Raw genomic sequence first — 22,506 nt, 5'->3', positions numbered from 1 at the left:
AGAAAACAAAGGAACAAAGTTCCACTTGGCAACGAGTCACAAATCAACAAAAGAGGTCCTGTCCTGCGTGGAGAACACAGACATTCAGCAGCAGCTCACCAGCAGCTCTTCTAGCTATGGATGCACTAAACTCTACTGTTTCTCAATGCTTTTTCAGCTGAAAATTACACCCAAAGCTGAGGTTTGTAAGGAGAGGTGGAATCAACCAGTACAAAGGAAAAGAAGCTTCCAAAGTGTAAAACAAATCCCACACATTAAAACACACCAGTAGGTTTATAAATTCTGCTTTATATTTTGCTCCTCTGATCTCTCTCTCTCTTTCTGGATGCAAGTTTCCAGCCACAGAGTTGCCCAGCACAGAGACAGTTTTGCTGTGTTCCTACTTGGTGTTTCTGTAGCATCAACAATCTTGTGCCAGAGCACTTGTCTCCTCAGTCAGTTTAGGAAGGGGCACAGAGAGGCAGGATCCACTTCCCTGTGCAACACAAAGCCAGTTTTGCACCAACCTTTCTGGAAAGCTTTTCCATTCTTCTGTAAGCAGACCTCTCCCAAAAGGTAAACTGCAGCACTTTGCATTTGAGGGAGAGTTTTCAAAGCAGTTTGTCCCTTGAGCTCCACACACTCACTGCACCCACAGTTAACTCTTGAGAAAAGTCCTCCACCTCTCCCCACCAACTGCTCCCTTCTGATCATAGTGCATGAGGAAAATAAACACCACAGGCAATCAATGGAAAAAAATCCTAAACAAAACTGTTTCTCTAATTTCACGGAGTCTCAAAATCCTTCACATATCAGTGTCAGCTCCTATTTCCAAGCAACCATTATTAATCCTCTATCTACATCTCCTCAACAAACAAAAAATTCTCCCCCCCCAAAAAAAAAGAAAAAAAGAAACAAGGAAAAAGATGCAGCAATTCTACTGCAGATACCTTTTAGCAATCACAAGCAGAACTCAGATGTTCAGGCTTCCTGAACACACAGTAATCCTGCCTCTTCAGCAGCACAGAGGTGTGACACAATGCAGAGATAAGGCACAGACAGCAGTTGCATCACTAAAGATTATTCATTAGCCCTGGGCAGCACGTTCTCAGACTTTAAAAGGAAAATAAGTCTGGTGTTGGCCATTCCTGAGCCGGATCCCAGGCGGGTTAGTCACCAATAACCAGTTTGGAGAAACACCTCGAGGATCAATGTTGTCATTTCCCCAAAGGTGGAAGAGTTTCTTTTGCCTCTTACCCCAACACCTGTCCCAGTTACTACCCTGGAGTGGGGGTTTAGGTCGGTGGGGATCCTCCCTCAGCACTCAGTGCACTCGAGTCACTGGTGGCACTGGAGGTGCACTTTTTACATGCTCCCAGGCTAAGATGAGAGCTACTGTTGACTTCACCTCTCACAAGCTTCCCAAAAGCTTATTTGTGCCAAAGACATTCCTTGTAAACTCCACCAGTTGTAATGAGCGTGATGATATGTGAAGCTGGTTGTGCTCCAACACTGAGAGAGTTATTTGCTCCATCTCAAGAGACTGCAAAGCAACCGGGTAAGGCTGCTTGTAAGCAGCCTTTGGTTTTAGGGGAAAACACCTCATGAAGTACTTAGTGCCGTACCCTACCCTCAGGAAGATTGCTCCTTCTAACATATTTGGCTTATACAGTGTTTGTTCTCCCAGCTGAGGAGCATCAAATCCTGACCCCCCTCCAAGTGATGGGAAAGAACTCCAGCACGTGCAACAGGCCCTGCCAATTTTGTCTGGAGCAGAGGGAGCAGTAAGTCAAGGCTGCTGTAGGTGGTACATCCATCACTGCAGCCCCAGCCTGGGGGCACTGCTGTGGTTACACCCTGCTCATGGTATGCAGGAGACCCCGAGGGCATGGCAGTGCATTCTGCCTCCAACCACCGGCCTTTGGCTTCATCTGCAGTAAATACCCCTCACTGAATGAGCAAGGGGGTGAGTGGGAGGGAGAAAAGAGCAAGTGGAGACTAACAGCAAAGATTTCTATCGTCTTGTGGCAGGAACATCTGGCTCAGCACGGGCAAATCGGATCCCTCAGACTTATCCAACTTCTGCATGCATGCCTGTACCAGTGTGTGCTCCACCAGTGATTACATCTTCCAACAGGGAGCTGTGACCAGACCTGCACTTGGGATGCAGACAGCAATGCTGGAGACTGCTCCACCAGGACTTCAACACCTGGCTTTCTGTCTAAGTTCTCTCCAACCAGGTGGGTTAGTTATTTATTTGTTTTTAGGCACAACACCTTCCCTTCCTCGCCCCTCTTCAATTTCACCTTCAACCACCCCTTTTTCTCCCTAAGAAAATCTAAAATTTCTGCAAAAGCAACACAACTTCAACTCTGCTTAGGTGGGCTCCAGGGGATTATGTGCATTTGTCTTTCCTTTGCCTCTTTTCTACTTCTCCATGGTTTGATTCAACCTCACAGCACTTGGTTTTTTTTGCTTCCATCCGGAAATAAGCACTGGTATCTAATGTGAAACACACCCATAGCAAACCGAAGGTGAGGAGGTGGAGCCAGCAAGCAGTCAGTCCTTTGCTATGTAATTAAACAAATCTGGGCAGGACAAGTTTGCAGCTTAAGGCTCAGAACCCCACCCTGGGCAATGAGGCAAGAGGAACAGAGTCCCAGAGAGGCTGGATGCTGGGAATGGGCCTAACTGGCTGCTTCCTTAATCTCTGCCAGCAACAGGACAAGGCTGCAGCCCCCAATGCCAAGCAGCACCTTTGTTACTTACCATGCATTCTGGAACCTAGGACAGGCTTTAGGTTTGACAGGTGTGGGACACTGGCTGACAGCACAGGTATGGTTTCAGTGCCTCAGCCCAAATGATAAAAGCATCACATGGTTGTTCCACATAGCTCTCACTGAAGAGATTGTTGAATGTTATCATGTCAGAATTTTATCACAGGAGATACAACTTCTTCCTTTCCCTCCTCACTAGAGCTGTGGCATTGCAGCAGGGCTCTCACATCAGCTGAGACAGGAACACAACTACTGCTGCAAGTATTTAGCAAGCTACCCTTTGCCAGTCACCATGACCAAAAGAAAGGAAGATTTCATGCTCCTCCATGCTAATCTTTTATAGATTAGAAACCACTAATCTTTTCCTCGATGATTTGCTATTCTCATTACAGAGTAACAAACCATGGCAATCAAGTTTCATGGAGGACTGGTAACAGCCATACCTGACGTGTTTCCTCTGGCTGCCCAGCCACCATTTTCAGAGCCACAGAACCCTGCTCTCATTATACAGACCAGACATTATGATTCTTCACTTCCCAGCCTTGGCTATACAAAATAAATTAATCTGCCTCCCACAGCCATCCCCCAGGAACCCCAGGCAGCATTTGGGTGCAGTGCTGAGTCGTGGTGATCTGCAGCACAGCAGGTGCAGAAAGAGTTCACAAATCGCTGCTGGACGGACTCTCGGTTTTGGGGGGGGGTGGCAGGAGGATCAGGTCACAACAGGTAACCGGCCCGGTTTCAACTGATGTGGCATCTCTTTTACAGCTAGATGAAAGCCAATACCCTCATGGAAGCAAAGACTTCCCTGGCACTGAAGAGACAGATCCCTTTGAGAAGGGCTCATTAACAAAATGCCCCCCTCACACTCACTGTCAGGCCGGATCAGTTAACGCTACACAGGCTCGGGAGAGCCCTGGTTCCAATCCTGCCGGCAGAGCTGGGGGAGCACAGCCACACAGACAGAAAGCTGCAGGATAAAGCACAGCCCCAGCCTGCAGCTGACCCAAAGGCTCACTCGGGCTCAGCAGGAGTGTGTGCACTGCCCACGTAAGAGACACCAGACAGGGAAGAACGGATATTAGAAAACAGAATACTAGAAGACAGAGTGTTTAAGCTCTGACTATGCAAAACCATTTCTACACACTTAGGAGAAGGTGTATCTATGGCTTAGTGTAATACCCTATACATATTACAAATAACGAATGTCTGCTCACTTTCCCTCTTCTGAAAGCAGATGCTGTTTCAGAAAGTTGCCTAAAGAAGCTCAGCAAATGCACACCAATATTTACTCCTGTCCTAGACGGTTTCAACAAAAGGCTCCTTACTCCCAAATCAGCACAAAAGTGTTTGCAGAACAGGATCAATAACAAGCAAATCCGAGCAGAAGGGATAGGAGGGAGACAATGAAAGTGCAAGCTGTGCTTTTCCTCATCCATCCACCTCATCAGCACATCAGTCACCAGCCCGGCTGTGTTCAGCCCCACTAACTGTTCTCACCACGGAGATGCAACGCAATCAAAGCCTTATTCTGGAGCTATCACCTTTCTCGAGCCTCATTTGTTCAACTGGACCTAGAACAAATAAAAATTGAATAAACCAAAATATCCCAGAAGAACCCTTTCCACGTAAGGGAAGTGTGCTGCTCATCCCTAGTTACCCGAGAAGTACCTGATTTCTTTTCTCAAACAGGATTATGTGCTGCCTCGCTGCAGGTTACATCACCTTCCTGCACTCCCACAGCAGCACCTCAGCTCACCCTGCGCTGTGCCCAGGCACAAGGAGCTTTGGAAGAGAAGCAGCAGCAGCCACAGTAATCTCATTCGTGTGCCAGTGAGCAAAGCACGGGGCACTGGGCACAGTGGCACATCTCGTGCTCCCTGAGGGGGAGCCTGCCTGGGCTGTGCACACTCTGGAGCCGCTCCTTACAGCCGAGAGCTGGGATGGGGTTGGCAGCAAGAATCTCCCCTGTTGCCTCCTCAGAGCCACACAGGATCCCAGTTTGAGGCCGGCTGTTCCCGGCACACAAGCACTGACCTCGTTCTTCACACACTGACGCTTTAGGATTCCATCACAGGAGGGAAAACAACACTCTGGAGGTCCAGTGCTAATCCTGGGCAACACTTACCGAAAGGGATCCTTGGGAGCGAAGTAAGCTGGGGCAGACAAGTAACTTCCCATCTTCAACACTGGATAAACCGGCTCAGCCACAAACTCGTCCAACTGCCTCTGAACAGCCCTGTTCTGCCAACATGGCAGCAGCCAGGGCTCATTTACTCTTGCGCTGATTCAGATACTTCACCTCTCTTTGAAGCTGCCCAAGGAATGCCAGGTCTCTCGGCTGCTCATTCCTTTTCAGACTTTTCCTGGCTCCCATGGCTATAACCATCTCCTCCCGCACTCCGCAGCAGCAGCACCTCGGGAAGGACAGAATCCCTGCTAACCGGGCTAGTTGGACATGCTGCTGCAGTGGTTCCTGCGAGCTCTGCTGCCTGCTAACTATTGTCAAGTTTTCCCTTCCCTGGTTCCACCCAAGGGTGGGAGGGGAGGAGGAGCCATGGCAGGCGGACAGCGGCGGCTCCAGAGCCTCAACAGGCTCTGCTCCTTCACAGGGGTGGAGCTCTGACCCAAAGAGGGGCTGCGTATTCAGTGCTGAAAGAGAGCGGCTTTGGCCACAGGATACAAGCACAAACACGTGAAGCTTCTCTTTGCAGCAGCGGCACACTCTGACGGAGAAGTCAAGGAAGACAACAAGCCGCATCTCCAAACACATCAAATTAACGTTTACTATAAACATTCCTAAACCCCGCACAGTGAGTGGGGTTGTACCGCCCTCACAGCACCTACAATCCCTTCACCCTCCTGCAGGAGGTAACTCACAGTGTGCTGCAGCCAAGGAAAAATAGCTTCCTTTCCAACACTGTTTTAACAGAGATCATTACAATCCTTTAACCTAATCTTCGTCTCCTGACTGGAAGCTGAGGTATAAATCAGCACAGAGCACTCTCTCCCGCTCGCAGCACATACAGTTGTATCATTGTGCTCGTCTGAAGCCAAGCATGATCTCTAGTGACCTAATCAGCTAAAGCTGCTCGCAAGACACTCAGAAATGCACCAAACATGTGCTGCTGCACCGAGCCTACCCCTTTCTGTACAGTCAGCAAAGCCTGGCATGCCTGAACACAGCCTGCAAACCGTGCTCAGCTCCAGCACTCCAATGTGCTTTTCCTGGAGATGCTCGTCTCAGCTGGCACACTGTTCCAGGGACGCTTGGGGCTGGAACAAGGCAGGCTTGGCTGCAGATTTGACAGCTGCTGCTCGCTGTTGAAGTAAGCAGAAAGCCAGGCAGCTTTTTGGGTTGTTTTTTTTTTTTTTTTTATTCCCCCCTCCTCCCCCCTTTTTTTTAACTTTTAATAAGCAGGCACCTTTCGGAAGGGAAAAAAGCATCCCCATTCCCCCCTCTGAGTGCAGTTTGTAAGCCCGGCTGTAAAAGCGCAGTGAAGCCCAGTGCTGCAGAGCCCGATGTGCTCGGCAGTTCCAGCACGGGTCTAATTCCTTCTGACATTTCACACAGCTCGACTGGAAGCGGCAACACGGTGAGTCTGTGTCTAGGAATGCGCTCTGGTCTCCCACATTCTCTATATGTTGCGTGCTGAAAAGGGGCCAGCGCTCGCAATCCAGCGCTTCCCCGGCCACCGGCACCTCCCCACCGCGCACAGACCCCCAGCGCCTGCCGAGCCCTCCCCGCCTGCCTCACCTACAGACAAAAGCTTTGCCCCGCAATTCTGCTGCCAGGGGCTGAACGCCCTCCAAGGGGGATTCCACGTGACCTCATAAATCCCAACTCTTCAGACAAAACCTTTGAAGATTTGATCCACAGATGTGATAAGCAGCCAGCTAGTCTGTGAATGAAGCCAGCAGATAAAGCCCAACTTCAAAGTAATAAAAACCACCCAGACAGCTAAGCAACTAGGAAAGGATTTTGTTTAAGACTTCCTTAAAGCCAAAGGACACATAGTCAAATGTCTATTTAAACAGGAAACATCTTATCAAAATGATTTTACTTTTGCAGCAAGCCCCAGCAGCAGCAGCCAGTAAGTTACTTTTGGCTACACAGAATTCTCTTGTTACTTCTTGCCTTTTCTGTTGTCTCTATGACCTATTTGAGAACACAATGTCTCTGATAAAAGGGCTCTGGAAAAGGTGTTAATGTGTTCCTACATTCTAGATCTGAATTCCTGCCAGAATGACTGTACTTCAAAAATGCTGATAAACAGGTGGTGGGGAGGGGGGACTTTTTCTATGTCATTTCTGGGGGGCCACAATGCACCGAAGCAAATTTCTTTTTCGCCAGGTGAAGTCAGATATCAGCATTTTCTCTCTTGCAAACGCTGACAGCATTTCCACTACAAACAGGTTGCAATCACGGGAGGGAGTTGTCTTCCTCATTATGGTTTAGAACTGTGCAGTAACTTTTGCCAGAAGGGCTGTAATAAATAAAAAGGAACACACGAAAAACCTCGACAATGACTTACACGATGTTTATCATCAACTGAGTCGCAGGCATTAGATTTACCCCCACAGAAGTGCATCACACAGCTACTGTGATACAGCAGGTATATCTTAACCGAGCTGGGGTTGGGCTGAAGCTCTCAACACCCTCTTTACCACACAGCTCCTGCATGTCTGCAGACAGATGTATTGCTCAGCACATCCACCAGCCCTAAGACACACAGATTTATCCTGGCACAGACAGGCACTTGGATACATGTGGGACCGGGGGAAGAGGAGTCTGCAGCCAGCCTTTCTCTCAGCATGGGCGCAGTTTGGAGGCATTCCAAATACTTCAGTACAATCCCAACACCTCACTGCAATTCCAAGGCACTTACATATAACACGTGCCTTGCTGCTGTTGAAAGCCAGAGTCAGCTCCTGAAACCAATCTCGTTTGGATCTGCACGTACCTCCCAGAGCTCCTGCCCAGGGATCCTGAGTAAATTAAACAAACAGCGAAGCAAAGCCCACCTCCATCGCTGCATTACTTCTAAGCACCAGCACAACTTCAGAACAACACAGCGAGGAGGCTTCTCGGTGCCTCACATCACTAAACACATTAGGGTGGAGACAGGATTTTTACCTGCACCACACTCACCCAGTGGCTGCAGATCTCCTGAATGTGTGTGGGCTGAGAAGCAAACCAAAGAAATTCAACCTACTGGTACCTCATAGGTTATATATGGCTTGGGGAGCAGTGACTTCTGCACAAACAGCAGTAACACTGGCACTTCCACCACTGCACCCTCACTCCTCGGTCTGTGCAGAATGCTGAACTCCTTGGGGAAGGATCCCCTCTCACTCCAGTGGAAAGCCTACCACAGTCTGGGCTGTGTGAGTAATTCCAGTTACCTTGATGTGATAATGCTCTGATAACAGCGCCCTAAAGGACAAGCTGCCGAGACAACTAAAAGAAAGTTTGGATTGGAATGCCCCATTCCTCCTTAAACACAAAGGGTGGTCATCGAGGTCCTGCAGCTGATAGATTCCCTGAGGAATGTGGCCACCTGCAAAGTGCTTCATTGTTCTTTTGAATCTGTGAACTCTTCAACAGTCCTGGTGATTTGTGCACTAAGAGGCAACTATTTCTCCCTGAATCTGATAGTGAGCTGGCAAATTTCAATGCTGATGAAGACACCACCAAAGCAGCATTCCCAGGGGTCTGCAGGATTAGTGGAGAGCTCTCACCTCTGAGGCCCTGTCATTAGCTTTCTGTAACTGCCAGAAACTGGAGAAGACAGGGAAGAGGAGGAGATTCTTTTCTTCCTGCTTCTACCTTAATTCAGCTGCCTTTTGTTACTACTGATCTTTGCCCTGCTCTCAAATTCAGCTGCTCTGTGTACAAACCTGCCCTGTGCTTGCAGCTGAAAAGCTAAAGGAAGATTCAAAGCACCAAACATTCCCACAATTTAAATTAATTTAATATATACCTTTGCTTACATCTTCACGTGTCCACATTTCTACATTTGTGCTTCATATACATCCATTTGTTTTTAGGGCAGGAAGCTGCTTTTGGAAAATGAAGGCCTGTGCCAGTTTGAACCAACAGAAGTGATCTAAAGTCCAGAAAATACAGTCTGGAGAAAAAAGTAAGTCCAGGGTTTCTTCTGTCTGGGAGGGACTGATGGGAGACACGATTGCTGCTTTCTGGAAAAGGTTATATGGATTACAGAAGCAGGGGGAAAAGCTTGTTTTCTGTGACCATGTCTAAAAAAAAAATCGATTTAAATTGCAACACAGGGGATTTCTGAAGATTGTGCCAAAGGTTTTAATACTGAGGATAATTAAGTGCTAGTAAACAGTATGGGAGACCAAACCCTACAGTGACTGGAGATTAAGTGACCAATTTCTTGATCATTCTTAAGCCACAGAAATTACTTGCTTCAAATGTAAGTTGATGGTTAGAGGATATACTAAAACAGAATACAGATTTAGAAAAATACCCTCAGAAGTCACCTAGTTTATCCTGTACCCCTAAACCAGGTTTAACTATATACAGTCTTAACACAAGTTTGCCTGGCTTACCTTCCCCTGCCCCCAAATGTAAAAAGAATCAAAGTGATTTACTAAATTTTGCTGAGCAAACAAATATTTCTATAACACACAAAATATAGTATTTAGTATAGGAAAAAAATGGCATTCAGTATAGGAGAACTGCATCTGTGTAAGACAATCAAATCAAATCAAATCACTAGAGCTGGTAAATGAACAGTGATTCTCTTTCTGCTCAGCAGCCTGGAGTTTAGGGCATCCCCTGGATGCACAGGGAGCTAATCCAGGGCTGTTTTCCACCCATGGACAATTGTCACACTGCAGAGACGAGGGATTCTGGGAAGAATCTACTTTTAACCTTGTTCCACTACCGAGAAATGGTCAGAAGGAGGATTGGTTTCAAATTCACTAAAGAATACCAGCAGGAGACAGAGCCAGGAGTTCTCCTGCACTCTGCCAACACTGTTCCATTTTTTCAAAGTATCCATTCAGAGAGAACAACCCTCTGGTGGTTACAACAGTCCTTGTGTTTTAGTTCCTGCCCCAGTAAAGGTTAACAGGGACTGAAATGGAGCAACACATCCAAAAACAGTGCAAGCAACCCTAAACAGCCTGTCAGGGAACTAATTTAACTCCAGGTAATAAGGCAGTTTTTACTGTGACTTAAATTTTGGTTTATTACTTTAGATTTCATTTAAACAGTTTAATTTAAACTTTAAACAATTTCTTAACTATTTCAAGGCTATTTAATATCAGCCAAAATCTTCTACAGCAAAGTCAATTTACTGCTTACAATCACTTAAATGTGACCAGTATAAAAATACTTAATACATATTTAGTCAGATACCAAAAGTTTACACCTTTTGGCCACACAGTTGTTTATACTTTTAAGGTAGTCACAAATTATGTCATAAGGAAACAGAAAGCCATGAGAATTTTTCCTGAGGTCACATTGCATTGCATATCCATAAAAATCTGATGTATTAAGTAAAAAGGAAATATTTGTTCAAACTGGATTAATAGTTTCTGCTCACCATCATCTCCAGTGCTTTAGACCTAGTACTGAAAAATTTTGGATTCATACAAATTTTTTCTGCTTCCCTTTCCTCTTCTGGGGAAAAAAAAAAAAAGGAAGATGAGCTTTTCTACTCTTCAAACTCCTGATGATGTTTCAGCTTTTAATTAGCTGGTTTTGGTACAAACTAACTGGTATATTTTTAAATCTGTAACTGTAAAATCATCATTAATTCATCACCTTCTGTTACTTTTGTTGAAGATATACTGTGAACAGTTTTTCAGGGTTTGGTTTTTGGTTGAGATTTCTGCTGCAAGTCTGTGTTGCTTGGCTACTTAAATTAGATTGATTTTATAGACCACGGTAATATACATCCTCTGTTATTTCATGGTTAGGAAGGAACTGAACCTCAGCTCTCTTCCTTCCTAAAAAAGTTCTTAAGCACCCTGCTACAGTAGGAATTCCAACCACCATTTCCAATTATTTTCTTCCTATGTATCCAAAAGCATTTTCCATCTGCATGTAGTCTACAAGCTGGATCTGAATTAATGGTTTCCAAACAATCAAAACTGGCTTTTTAACAAATACTGTGTCCTTAAGATAAAGCCATGCAGCTACATCTGGGTCTTCTCATCCCATCCTACTCCAATTCAAATATGCAATATCTTTACAGAAAGTGGGAATTGTCTTTAATTTCATTTGTCATTAACAGTGGGAAAACAAAAACAACACAAACCACCAAAAATAAAACCTGGTAATAACACTTTATTCAAAGGTATAATTCAGGGTATTACCTTCTATTTCGTAATATGGAAAAAAGTTGGGACTGAAAACAATAAAACCAGCAAGCTGTGGGCCAAAAAAAGTTCTTCCAATAATCCCCTGAGGTAAAAGTGATCCAGCCCTAGGAAAAAGGTACTTTGCCACTTCTCTCCTTCCCTTTCTTGGTGTAATGTTTGAAGTTCTGTGCAATGCAATTTCCAAATCCAGTTGAACCGTGAAAAGCAGTGACCTCTGAAAGTGTGCGCTGTCTCAACAGAGTTCAGAGGCACAAAAGTACATTCAGAGTTAATTCACAACAGACATCGTGACACAAACGTCTAAGAAACGTCCTCAGCCAGATCCAACCCAGCGGATTCAAGCCTAAGGACCAGCTGGCCAAGGAACAGTTTAAAATATCCCAGATACACGGACAGGGATTTGCTCGTCCCTCAAGCCACAGCAGAGAAAACGCAGGTTCCAGAGACAAAGCTCCTGCACAGGCAGTGGGAGGAAGGAGGGAAGTGACAAAAACTTAAATCCTCAGAGACATGGATGTACGTCAGCTCCTGCCAGAGCCAAGCCTGACCAAGAATAAACAGAGCTAACGAGCCTGGAGCGGTGCCAATCAGCATTAGAGAAATTATGTGCCAGGCCAGGGAGTCAGCTAATCCACAGGAAGACTGTAAAAAACACTCCACAAGGGCTGCCGGAACTCACAGCTCCCAGCTGCCAAAGGCTCCTTCCCTCAGAGCCTTTCTAAAGTTTGGCTTTGGGATATCAAGCACGAGACTGCTGCTCAGCATGGTCTGGGGACAACAGAAGAAAAGGAGGAACCCAGGGCAAACTGGAAACTTTGTTTTTGTGCAGAGTCCTCTCCTGGAAGTAGGAAAAAGGGAAGGGCAGCTTCCTTTGCTGCAGATTCCAGCTGTTCTTTCAGCACAGCAGCCGAGCCGGGTGCCAGAGCTCGGCAAAAGCACCGAGCACAAGAGGTGCCTCAGAAAATGCAAACGGTTATTACACAGCTCAGGAGGAAAATTGGTGTCTTCACTTGTAGAAAACAAACCAACCCAGAACCAACCACCAAACTTCCACTCTACAATATAATCTCTGATATCAAACTCTGTGAAGTTCCCCAAGGGCAGGATTTGCCTCCAGCTCAGCTGTTCCCCACCTTGACAGCCCCAAGAGCAAGAAGCACCAAGACATTTGCAAGTCAAGACCCACAAGAGAAATACACCCAAGAAAGACAGACTTCCAGCACACACAGCTTTGGGTTTGGCTACTAGCAGAACCTAGGGAAGTTCAACAACAGAATACTAGTTCTTTAGGGAGAAGAGAAAACCAGGAGTAAGACAAGCTGCCTCAGTACAGCTAAACATGAACACTCAAACCCAAAATACTGGGATTTGTCAAGATATCAAGCTGTAATTGTGATTATTAATGTGACATTGTAACTCACAGCATTTTCCAAATCAACAGAGCCAGCACTGCTTTGGCAGCATGAGATGTTTTCTTTCTTTTAAATACACCAATAACCATAATCCTCACTTCAGCAAAGTTGGGGTATTTTGTTCTTTAAACGAGGACAGTAGATGCTTATCTTGGCACAGCAAACATTCCTCCAAAGCCACACTTTGGCTTCCTTTCCCCCCATTTTCTTTGACAGTATCCAAAACATTAGCCTCTCCAGACCCAAGCCAACACAGAAGCCAGTAGAAGCTGCAGGTTCTCAACCCCTCTCAAAAGTACAGGCCCCTTCAGAAATGTGGTTCTGGAGCATGAAAACTGGACTGAATGTTCATGAAACACTGACAAGGGGCATTACTCCTACCACCAGAAAAACCCATGCAGATATCCCTTTTTTTCCTTGCTGATAGCAACATTATCCAACAGATTTCATAAGTTTGTCTGTCTTAAGTGTCTGAAAAGGAGAGAAAGCAAAAGGCAAGATCTCCCTGCCCTCCCTCCCCTGTATCAGCACCCTGATAACACCTTGCACCTGCCACACATGGACAAAGCAACAGGCTATGCAAATTGCCTGGGCACTACTTTGGAATGCAGCTGAAGGCAAGCGTGCAGCCCATGGCTTCTGCTGCCACCAGTAAATCAGAGCTTTTATTTGCACTTTATCCCGTGTGCGTCAGCACGGCCACCCTCTGCCAGGCAGTGTCTGACTGATGCTGGGACCGGACGCTCAGAACAGCTCAGGCACAGAGATCACAGGGACAGCTCCTGGTTTATGTTGGTACTTCACTCAGGTACTTCAGCACCAGGTCCCAAGCCAGTAGAACAGCCTGAGGAGGGTTTAACAGGCCAAAGCTCTACCTACCGAAAGCAGGAGATGTGCCAGGCTTCGTTGACAGTCTTGTAGAGGCGCTGCCCCGCAGCGATGCTGTCCCCACATCCCAGACATCTCCAGACTTCTTCACCTGCATGCAGGGATAACATGACAAACAGCAACCAGTTTACATCAGAGAAAACAAGGATTGCTGCCTCCCTCTTAAAGAATAACCCTAAATTAATTAACAGGCAGGAAAGTCTTCACACTTGGAAAGTTAAAACAACACCAGGCAGTCTGTAACTCATGAGAGTGAAGCTCCCAAATCAAACTCTGACATCTTAGATATTACTTTTTTTTTTCCTTCGGACATGACATCTGCTCCTTCACATTCTGGAGGAGGAAGCAATATGACTTTCCACATAAACCAGCTCAGTTATAGCTCTGCCAGAGCAGAGACTTCAGGAAGGCTGACTGCTCCAGTACAATTCCCATAGAGAACGACACTAGGCCAGGAAGCCACGCTACTGCTTTCCCCACACCACTGACTCAGCACACAGCATTTGTTCTCATTTGTATAATTAAATGGATTTCCCAGAACTGAAAGAAAGGAAAGGCAAACTTTATTCAGTAGAGAACAACTTGACTACCGGGAAGGAATTACCCACTTGAATGAATATTCCTGTAGAGGCTGTACAGCCAACACCAGGCTACTGTCAGACTTAGGAAGAGAGAGTGATGCTACTGGCCTATTGCCCTTTCAGAAAATATTTTAAATAGTTATAATAGAGTTATAATAGTTTCTGCTAGAACTGCCAGAAAGCCTCAGAGCTGGTTCCTTAGATGCAGGCAAGCTAGGAAAACAGAATGAAAGCCTGTGTACAAAGAGCATTTGGCACACAAATAAATGCTATCCCAAATCCCAACAGCAGTGCGGGCATACTAAAGAGTCAGGGATCCGGATGAGCACAGGAGGGCACAACCAGCATGTGCTGAGCAGATCTCAAACCTGTTTCTTCCTGCTACCAACAGTTTGCTTGCATTAAGGGCTGCATAAGGAAAAAAAGTGCACTTAGAGAAGGAAAACCACAAACCACGAACTTCCATTTTCCAAAGAACGTTACAACTGGGTAGTTGCTCAGGCAAGTCAATACCATGGTTAAGTTCCTTGAAGCTACACAAAACAGAAGCCATCAGCCTTCCATGCACTTTGACCCCACCGTGTAGGTCAGCGACAATGTTTAAAATTAACCAAGGTGAAGATCTTGCACGTTTTACACAAGTAGTGATTTAGGAGGAAAACCACTTGTCGCTCAGCCACAGACACCACTCTCTCCAGCAGACTGGCAGCACCCAGAAACGTCTCCCTGCAGACTGCAGGGCTCAGAGGATTCATTCAAAGGGGACATGTGGTGTAAGTTGCCACTTCAGTTCCCAACTGGGCATCGGCTCCACACCTGGGAGCACCTGCCCCTGTGCCCTCCTGCTCTCCAGAACACCAAGAACTGCACCTAAGCTCAGACCTGCACAGCAGAGTAAGGGTTAGGAGAAACTTGGAAAAAGCTGACACTACCCATGTTCTTCTATAAAGCAAATTGCTTTTCAGCCCACCAAATGGGCTTGAGAATAAAAGGCAAAGCCACACGTGCCTGTACCTGCATGTACAGGCAGCAGAGACTCTCCTCTCCAAGCAGGGCAAGCCCTGGAAGTCAGCTAAACTTGTGGAATCGCTGCAGGCCAAAAACACCTGCAAAACAGTTTGCAGCTCCGTGCCCACCCTTCAGTGCCACCAGCACAAGGAACACATGTCAGGCTGGTCAGCGGATCCCGTTAGAGCCATGTAAAGACCGAGGACTGCGCCACAGCTGACTAAAAGCAACAGATTCCTCCACAACCATCACACAGGACTTGACCCACGAGCTCCCAAGCCCCGGCAGCAGCCGCCTGACGCTGCTGCGGTGCTACATCTGTTTGAGCGTCCCTGGGAAGGCTGATTAGCTCAGAACGGAAACGAACAGTCCTAAATCCGACTGAAACTGTTCAGTATCCAGGAGAAACGACGGAAATGAACAAAACAGAGCAGGAAACGGCGCGAAGGAAAAGCAAACGGACATAATCAATGTAGCAGGTCCTGCCGAGTCCCCCAGGACGGCAGGAATGTTTGAGGGGCGGTCAGCGAGGAGCGGCCCCGGCGGGCACCGGCCGAGCCCCGGGAGCACCGCGGGACCCCGAGAGGGACACGGGGCCGAGGGCAGCCGGGCCGGCGGCACCCGCGCTGCGGAATCCCGTGCGGGCTGCGGCCGCACCTCCATCACTTCCCCGCGGGGTTCGCTGCACCAGGACCTCCGGGAACCCCCCGCGCCGCGCGTGGAGCCGCGGACCGGCGGAGGGAACCACGGGCCGGCTGCAGCCCGCTACCCGGACACGGGCTGACACCCGGCCAAGGCGCGGGCTCCGAAGGCAGCGGCTCTGCCGAGCCCCGCAGGTGCCTCCCCGCGGCACAAACGACGCACCGGCGCCCGCATAACGGACCGGGGGGGAGCCGTGGCCTCGTGACCGCGCCCCGCGCCCGTGGTGGCGGAGGGCGGCCCCTCCCGCGGGGGTGCGGCCCAGCCCGGCCCGGCCCGGCCCGAGCTCACCTGGCAGCGCCTCCATCCCGCGCCCTCCGCCCGCTCCCGCCCGTCGCCAGTGGGTCCCGCCGCACCTGGACCCGCCTCCCGCGGCCCCGCGCCCCGCCCTCCTCCTCCCCGCGGGCCAATCGGCACCGCCCGCCCGCCGCGCCCGCCAATCCCCGCGCCGCCCCGCCCCAGCCGCCCCGCCCCTTCCGCGCTGGCAGCCAATGACAGCGCGTGCTGCCCCACGGCCCCGCCCCGCACGTGCCGTGGCGGGCGCGGCGCTGGGCGGGCCCCGCCCCCCCGGCCCCCTGAGGGAGGCGCGTCCCCGCCGCTCCCGGCCCCCCGAAGGAACGGCGGCGCACTCCGGTCAATGTAAAACCATTTTTTTTTTTTTAATTCTAAATCACTTTCACAACAGTGAAAATTAGTGAGGAGGAGGAGGAGGAGAAGGAGGAGGAGAAGGAAGAACGGTAACGCACTAACCGAGCCGTCCGGGCCGTGTGCGGGCGGGTGCGGGGCAGGGGTACATACAAAAGCACACCGGGGAAAGGGGGGAACCAAGCGTTAACACTTTTAGACTATTTCATCTTGGAATTGCCCGAAAATAAGAGCTCTCAGTCATGTTTCTGCAGCCTCCTCTAAATCCATTATATCTCTCACCCATAGATGGAAAGCCCCCCCAATGCATTAAAATTCCGTATTTTAAAACATAAGTCCTAGTTAAATATGTTTCAATACCTCTTGAACCTATTGCAGTCAGTTCTCTCTCCTCTTTATGGGAAAAAGGCTTCCAAGGGATACCCTGCTCCTCCCTGGACGACCTCTGCTCCCAGCAGCGAGTTTCTCCACTCAAAAAGGAGAAGGAATCCACCCCTTCCCATCACATGGGCCCTCCCTTCCCATCAGCAGGTGGTGCTGGCTGAGCAGGAGAGGAGCAGGAGAGGAGCCCGAAGCTGCGACATTGCAGGACAGCCACACAAACAGCCTTTCTCCTGGAAAGGGCCCCAGTTACATGTTATGCACTTGGGAAGAACCCTGTGCAGAAGTTCAGCTTCCCAAAAGTGCCACACAACAAAAGCTGAAGCACCACTTCAACTATAAATAGTTGAGCAATATACTGTGCCAGACTATCATCCAGTCAGGTATAAATTTGACCACATGTGGCAAAACACTGCAGAAGCTTTGCAACATTCTACTTGCCAGATGGAGTTTTGGAGGTAGGCAAGTTAAACTTCAGTCATCCTCTGTCTTGACACTAGAAGTGAACAGTTTATAATCACATAAATAAGCTTCTACAACAATTAAGGTGTCCTGCCCAGGAACCTCTTCCTTATACACTAGAAAAACCCCAAGCTATTGAAACAAAGTTTCTATTTGTTGATTTGTTTTGTCAGTTTTCTGTCTATTGTCAGAGAAGTCACAATATTCATCTTGCAGGAAATCAATGAGACTATCAGCCACCTGAATCGAAACAATCTAAAAACAATAAGAGAAAAAAAAATGGAATTGCCTAGTCAGAGAAATATGAAAACTGTTAATCTTGCTAGGGAATCTCTCGTATCTGCTGTTGTGAAGGAATCTACACAAATACATCAGGAGTACTCTTTAAAGCTGAATACCCAGCAGGATTCCAAAATGGCTACAGAGTGCTCACCTTCTGAAATATCCCCTCAGCACATTAATGGTTGTGGTCTCCTCCAGCACTTCAAATTAAACTCTTTGGTAGATACTGCAGAGACTCTTGTGCTGTGGCCGTTCTGCTGTGGCTCGGAGAAGCTGTGTGCACCTGCAGAGAGAAGGTCTTCCAAGTGTTCCCTACCGTGCATGTGCTGGCAAAGGCAGGATCTCATTTTTCCTCCTGTGCAATTTTACAGTATGACAGGTTTAACCTCAAACCTCACGTAAAGATGCCTTTTGTTCCTCTCCCCGAACGAGCTGATCTCGGATCTGTAATAGGATTTTATTTGGAGGACGTGACCTTGTGTAGAAAGTCTCAAAGCCTTGGGAGGGGATAACTGTCGCTACCGTGACGAGGTTGTGAGGGGTGAGGGGATTATCCACGAGTGCAGCCCCGGGGCTGTGCAGAGCCAGGGGAGAAACACTGCTGGTCAGTGAGGAACTGGGCTGGGTGAGGCAGCGGCTGTGTCCAGCCCCACCTGGCTCCACAGCCAGAGAATCCTTCCAGTGTCTGGCTCCAGCATGTTCAGGCTTTAAAAAATTGCAGCATAAATTTGTATCCCTTCTTCCAGCAGCCGTCAGAACCGCGTCAGGAAGGGGTTTCCATCACGCCGGGAAACAACAGCAGGAAAAGGAACCAGTCTCCGGACCTGGTTCCATTTGCACCACGTGCTGTGCCCAAAGAGTGTCAGCAGTGCTGCAGGTGATTTCCTGGAGAAGGCTGGATGTCGATGGAGACATTAAATAACATCTGCAGCTCTGGCAGATCCATCGTGGTTGCAAAGCATGAGATACTGGTCACACTGGAGAAGTTTCCTGACCTGCCCAGGAAACCCCCAGGACCTGGGGGTCCCTGTCTGTCCCACAGACCTGGTGTCACTGATTGGCACAGGATTTCAGAGCAGCACTCCCTTGGGAGCACAGCTCAACGCTAGGCCCGTGGTTTGTGGCAGGAACCTGTTGTACAAGATATCTGAGCTGAAATACGCTTTTTAACCAATGTTTAATTTCCAACTCTGGTGCAAAATGCGAGATTCCTCATTGTGCTGTGGTACCACCAATTCCTGAAGCCCATAGTTAGCTACGGAACCAGACCAAGAGGTTTAAAGTGGGATGGGGATGCAGTTTGTAACTTTCAGTGGCCTTGTTGGTCATGAATATATAGAATAATGGAAAAGATTTATGCAATCAACAGCCAGAACATTATCACCAGTGCCACAAACAGGAAGAGGCGGGAAAGGAACTGCTCATCCACATATTGAGGAGTCCCTGGAACAGCTGGAAAACAGGAAGTGAAAAAAAAGAAACAAAAAACAGTTCAGCTCCTTCCTCTTCTCCAGGATCATGCATACTCTGAACACAGTAGACAGTGCTGAGCCAAGTTCACTGTTCCCAAGGAACTTCACTACCTCTACCTGAGCTGCCTCTGTTCCTTCCCACCAAGGTGAAACCTCTGAACAAGGAAATGGTAAAAGGGTCAGAGCTGCCTGTGCAGCCCTGGCCAAGAGAACTAATGAAAAGCACATGAGCTCTAAAACTCAAGCTGTGCCTTTCTGGAACTGCACATATTTACACACTCCTACCTCAGCCACCACACACACAGATTTTTAGGGGACACTTAACTATGGTTAATAGGGAAGGTAACTGGACCCAAGGATAGCACAGGACTGTGGCAACACAGCTGTGACATGAAGAATGAGTTTCTTCCTCGTAATTCCTGTGCCATATGACATGGTGGAAGATTTGCCAGGCACTACCATTCACAGAGGAAATCCAGAAAATCCTGGGCAGTAAGTTTTCTTGTTCAAAACAGACAGACTCAGATTGTCTCCAGTGCAGATGGGGAAGAGGTTTTCTAGGGATTACTTAATTTTTAGAGAGCAAGGTCACCACTTGAAGTAACCCAACTGGTTTTTGTTAATCAAAACCAGCAAAACAATTTCACTGGAAAGTTACTTCTTGTGGAATAGAGATGACTGTCTCAGAGATAAATTTCTGAAAAAGGAACAATCTTTGCATTCATTATTTCGTGGTACAGAGCACGTTTAAATTTTTCCTTCTCATCTTTCAGGAAATGGTCCTTTCCTGCTGTTTTCAAAATCTAGGTCTCCTTCATACACCCCTAGTGACTCCTTTTTATTATTAGAAACTCTAGTCCAATTTGTCTCATTTTTCAGAGGGAGTCTGCTGAGTACCAGAGGAGACATCTGAATGAAAAGGGAGAAGTTTCCAGTGCCACTGTTCTCCCAGGAGGGCCTTTAAATGATATGGAAGGGACAAACTTGCTTCTTTATGAGCCCATGTACAAAATGTGTCAGCCATAAACCATGTTCTGGGCTGGGAGTTTGCCCTCATGTTGTGTTTCTATTCACAGCACTTGTTATTGCTGAGAACATTCTGTCATTTAGCAGGTTATTTGTTTAAGAGTTACAAGGCAGTTTGTAACACATGTTTGTGACAGGACCCTTGGAGGAGGTGGATCCGTGGTACCTGGAGGAGGTCGCCCGTCGTTTATGTTGAAGGCTGTTGCAAATATACCAAAGGGAAACGCCCCAATTCCAAAGGACATCTGGAAGCCACCATCACCAAAGCCAAAGCCCTGGAATCCCTGCAGAGAACAAAGCAGCAGGAGACAAAAAAAGGTAACAATCATTTAAAGCCTATTTCAGAATATTGTGTAGAAGTGCAGACATTCCCTCCCTCTGGCTCTCCTCCACCTGAAGGGAGGCCATGCTGTCTGACAACTTTCCCTCTGACACACTATTGTAAACATTTCCTTAGTTCTGGTTTTAAAATGTTTCACACAGTAGCAAACTTCTCAGAGCAACCCAAAACTCTGAGAAAATGAAAACTAGGAACCACAGTTTTTGCTCGAAAGCCACAAGTTCACAAAAGTGTATCTGTAACATTTCCCAGCTTAAAGTAGTAGATATTTGCCAATGTATCAAAATCAACATTACCGATCCTATTTAGAATATCTAAACAATGTATTGTGTGTTAATAGCTATTAGCCACATAACTATAAGAAAGGCATTTTAAAAAAATAATCTACATTGATTGTCTTGATACATGTGTGTCATTCAAACACTCAGTGAAGTGATAAATTGCCAGTGGGATGCAAAGAGCATTATAAGGAATAGTACAAAAAAAAATTTACCAGGGGGACTCTAATTAAGGTGTCAGATAAAGTCACCTGGGGCAGGAATGCAAGACATAAAGAAAGGAGGAAAAAAGGAAGAGTTACAATGCAACACTGACCCCATGGGATCCAGACTAAAACACCACATCAAGTCAAAAGACAAGTCTTGTGAATGGAGATGAATCCTGCTGTGGAGAAGCACTGTGCTACTGGAGAACCAGCTGTGTGTGGATCTAGAGAGTTGTGTCATGTTTAGAAACTGCTGAGAGCCCACACTTCTGTAATCCAGCCACCTGCCCTCTCATCTCAGAACTGAAACAGTGGTACCAATTCTGAAAGACCCTCTGGTCTGTCACCTCCCAACAGTGGGAGGACAAAGATGATTTCACTCATATAATAAAAGCCAAACATTTCTGGATCGAGCCTTGATTTGAGGAGTTGGTCTTTTGACTGTGACTCTTCTCAAGGACTTTGCCATAAACTAGGAGGGACAGCAAAGCTCTCTGTGTGCAGGTACAGGGCTTGTAGGGAACAGCTTGTAGGAACATCGCTGCTGGTCTTCGTACCAGACTCCTCTGACTTCCAGCAGCACCAGCTCAAAGGTTCAAACAAGGTGCAGAAGCTGATTTAATAAGGCAGCAATTCCCTTAACAGCTGAGCTCCCAACATATTCAATACAGAAATGTGCCTTAATCACACCCAGCAGAGTTGTTTGCCTACAGCACGAGGCAGATAAATCCTCTCTGAGGACCCCAGGCTGTGTTACATGGAAATGTGCCATTGTTTCATCAGGTCCTGCTGAAGAACTGTCCTACTGCCTTCTCCCACGTCTGCTCAGCCTGTGCCAGCTGCTGTTTACATGCACTCCGTGTCATCTCCTCAACAACACCAGAGATCCCTCTCTACATGAACATGTATCCAACAGATACCTACTTTCTTTTGCTTGCAATGCCATGGTACAGTAACATCCCACAGAAATTATAGAAGCAGGTTTCAGTGCCAAAAATCCCAGTTCATACATGAATTATGTATTTCCATGACAGGTATATTTTGATGGAAACACATTTCCACAAAGGATTTTCAAAGCAAAGTGTTCCTTGTATTTACATGGAAAACAATTGAGCATGAAGAGCATTTCCAGTGATACCACACTGGGCCATTTTCACAAAGCACAATCCAAGTTAGCCCGTTCTTTGGGATGCTAAAGAGTACTGTAGGAATGGAGTTTTCTGCCACACCACAGCTATGAATGATTCATGACCAGCCAACTGGGGATGAGCAAGATGTGTAAGCTGCAGGATCCTCACACAGGATCTCAAGCACACACTATATCCTCCAGGAGGAATAAATACCACCATCAACAAAAACAACTCATCGGCCTGAGCTTGTTTCTTCACTTACCCCTCTGTTCTCTGGTTCAGGTCTCTGTCCTTGGGGTCGTGGTGGAGTTTTCTCTCTGCAGGAAGTTATGAAATTAGCTCAAGTGCAAGGACACATGACAGCAGTGTCTGCAATAGCCTGGCTAATAAGGCAGAGCAACCATAAAGCTTGGTCCCACAGGGCCAGGCTGCAGCAGAGCTGGAGCAGTGTGTGAGAGCCAACCCCCAGCTTCTTTACCTTCAGCAGCACATCCCTGAATTATTGCTGTGCTTTTGAATAACAGAAGTCCCATTGCACAGGCTAAAAACTCAGGACATGAACATTTTATAGGAGCTTAT

The 22,506-nt window shown here is 47.4% G+C and overlaps 2 protein-coding genes and 1 long non-coding RNA gene across 12 annotated transcripts in view; 1 reads left to right on the top strand and 2 right to left on the bottom strand.

The window, feature by feature from the left end:
- The window catches only part of LIMK2 (LIM domain kinase 2), a 31,424-nt gene extending 15,361 nt beyond the window's left edge, over positions 1–16,063 (bottom strand). Inside the window, exons 1-2 of one of the 6 annotated variants that reach the window (XM_032705762.1) lie at positions 15,997–16,063; positions 13,409–13,508 (exon numbers count right to left, since the gene is read on the bottom strand). In XM_032705762.1, the coding sequence (XP_032561653.1) occupies positions 13,409–13,508; positions 15,997–16,012 (116 nt within the window). In that variant the 5' untranslated portion in view covers positions 16,013–16,063. Of the gene's footprint in view, positions 1–929; positions 989–4,884; positions 5,265–6,513; positions 6,688–10,336; positions 10,356–13,408; positions 13,509–15,996 lie in introns of those variants that run through there. The other 5 variants (XM_032705768.1, XM_032705766.1, XM_032705764.1 and 2 more) reach the window with 5 other exon arrangements.
- LOC116795783 lies at positions 289–20,288 on the top strand. 2 transcript variants are annotated; one of them, XR_004360157.1, is made up of 5 exons: positions 289–1,763; positions 2,011–2,219; positions 3,149–8,144; positions 8,808–8,899; positions 20,111–20,288. It is a non-coding gene; the product is annotated as an uncharacterized LOC116795783 (long non-coding RNA). The 2 variants fall into 2 exon arrangements; XR_004360158.1 differs by lacking the exon at positions 3,149–8,144.
- The window catches only part of RNF185 (ring finger protein 185), a 14,147-nt gene continuing 7,982 nt past the window's right edge, over positions 16,342–22,506 (bottom strand). For all 4 annotated transcript variants that reach the window (XM_032705781.1, XM_032705780.1, XM_032705783.1 and 1 more), the window contains 3 exons: positions 22,190–22,244; positions 20,140–20,257; positions 16,342–18,927 (listed from right to left, as the gene is read on the bottom strand). In XM_032705781.1, coding sequence (XP_032561672.1) covers positions 18,830–18,927; positions 20,140–20,257; positions 22,190–22,244 — 271 coding nt within the window. In that variant the 3' untranslated portion in view covers positions 16,342–18,829. The remainder of the gene's footprint in view (positions 18,928–20,139; positions 20,258–22,189; positions 22,245–22,506) is intronic.

The sequence above is a fragment of the Chiroxiphia lanceolata genome, chromosome 18 (assembly GCF_009829145.1).
Source record: "Chiroxiphia lanceolata isolate bChiLan1 chromosome 18, bChiLan1.pri, whole genome shotgun sequence".
NCBI lineage: Eukaryota > Metazoa > Chordata > Aves > Passeriformes > Pipridae > Chiroxiphia > Chiroxiphia lanceolata.
This window is presented reverse-complemented; position numbering and strand designations above follow the sequence as displayed.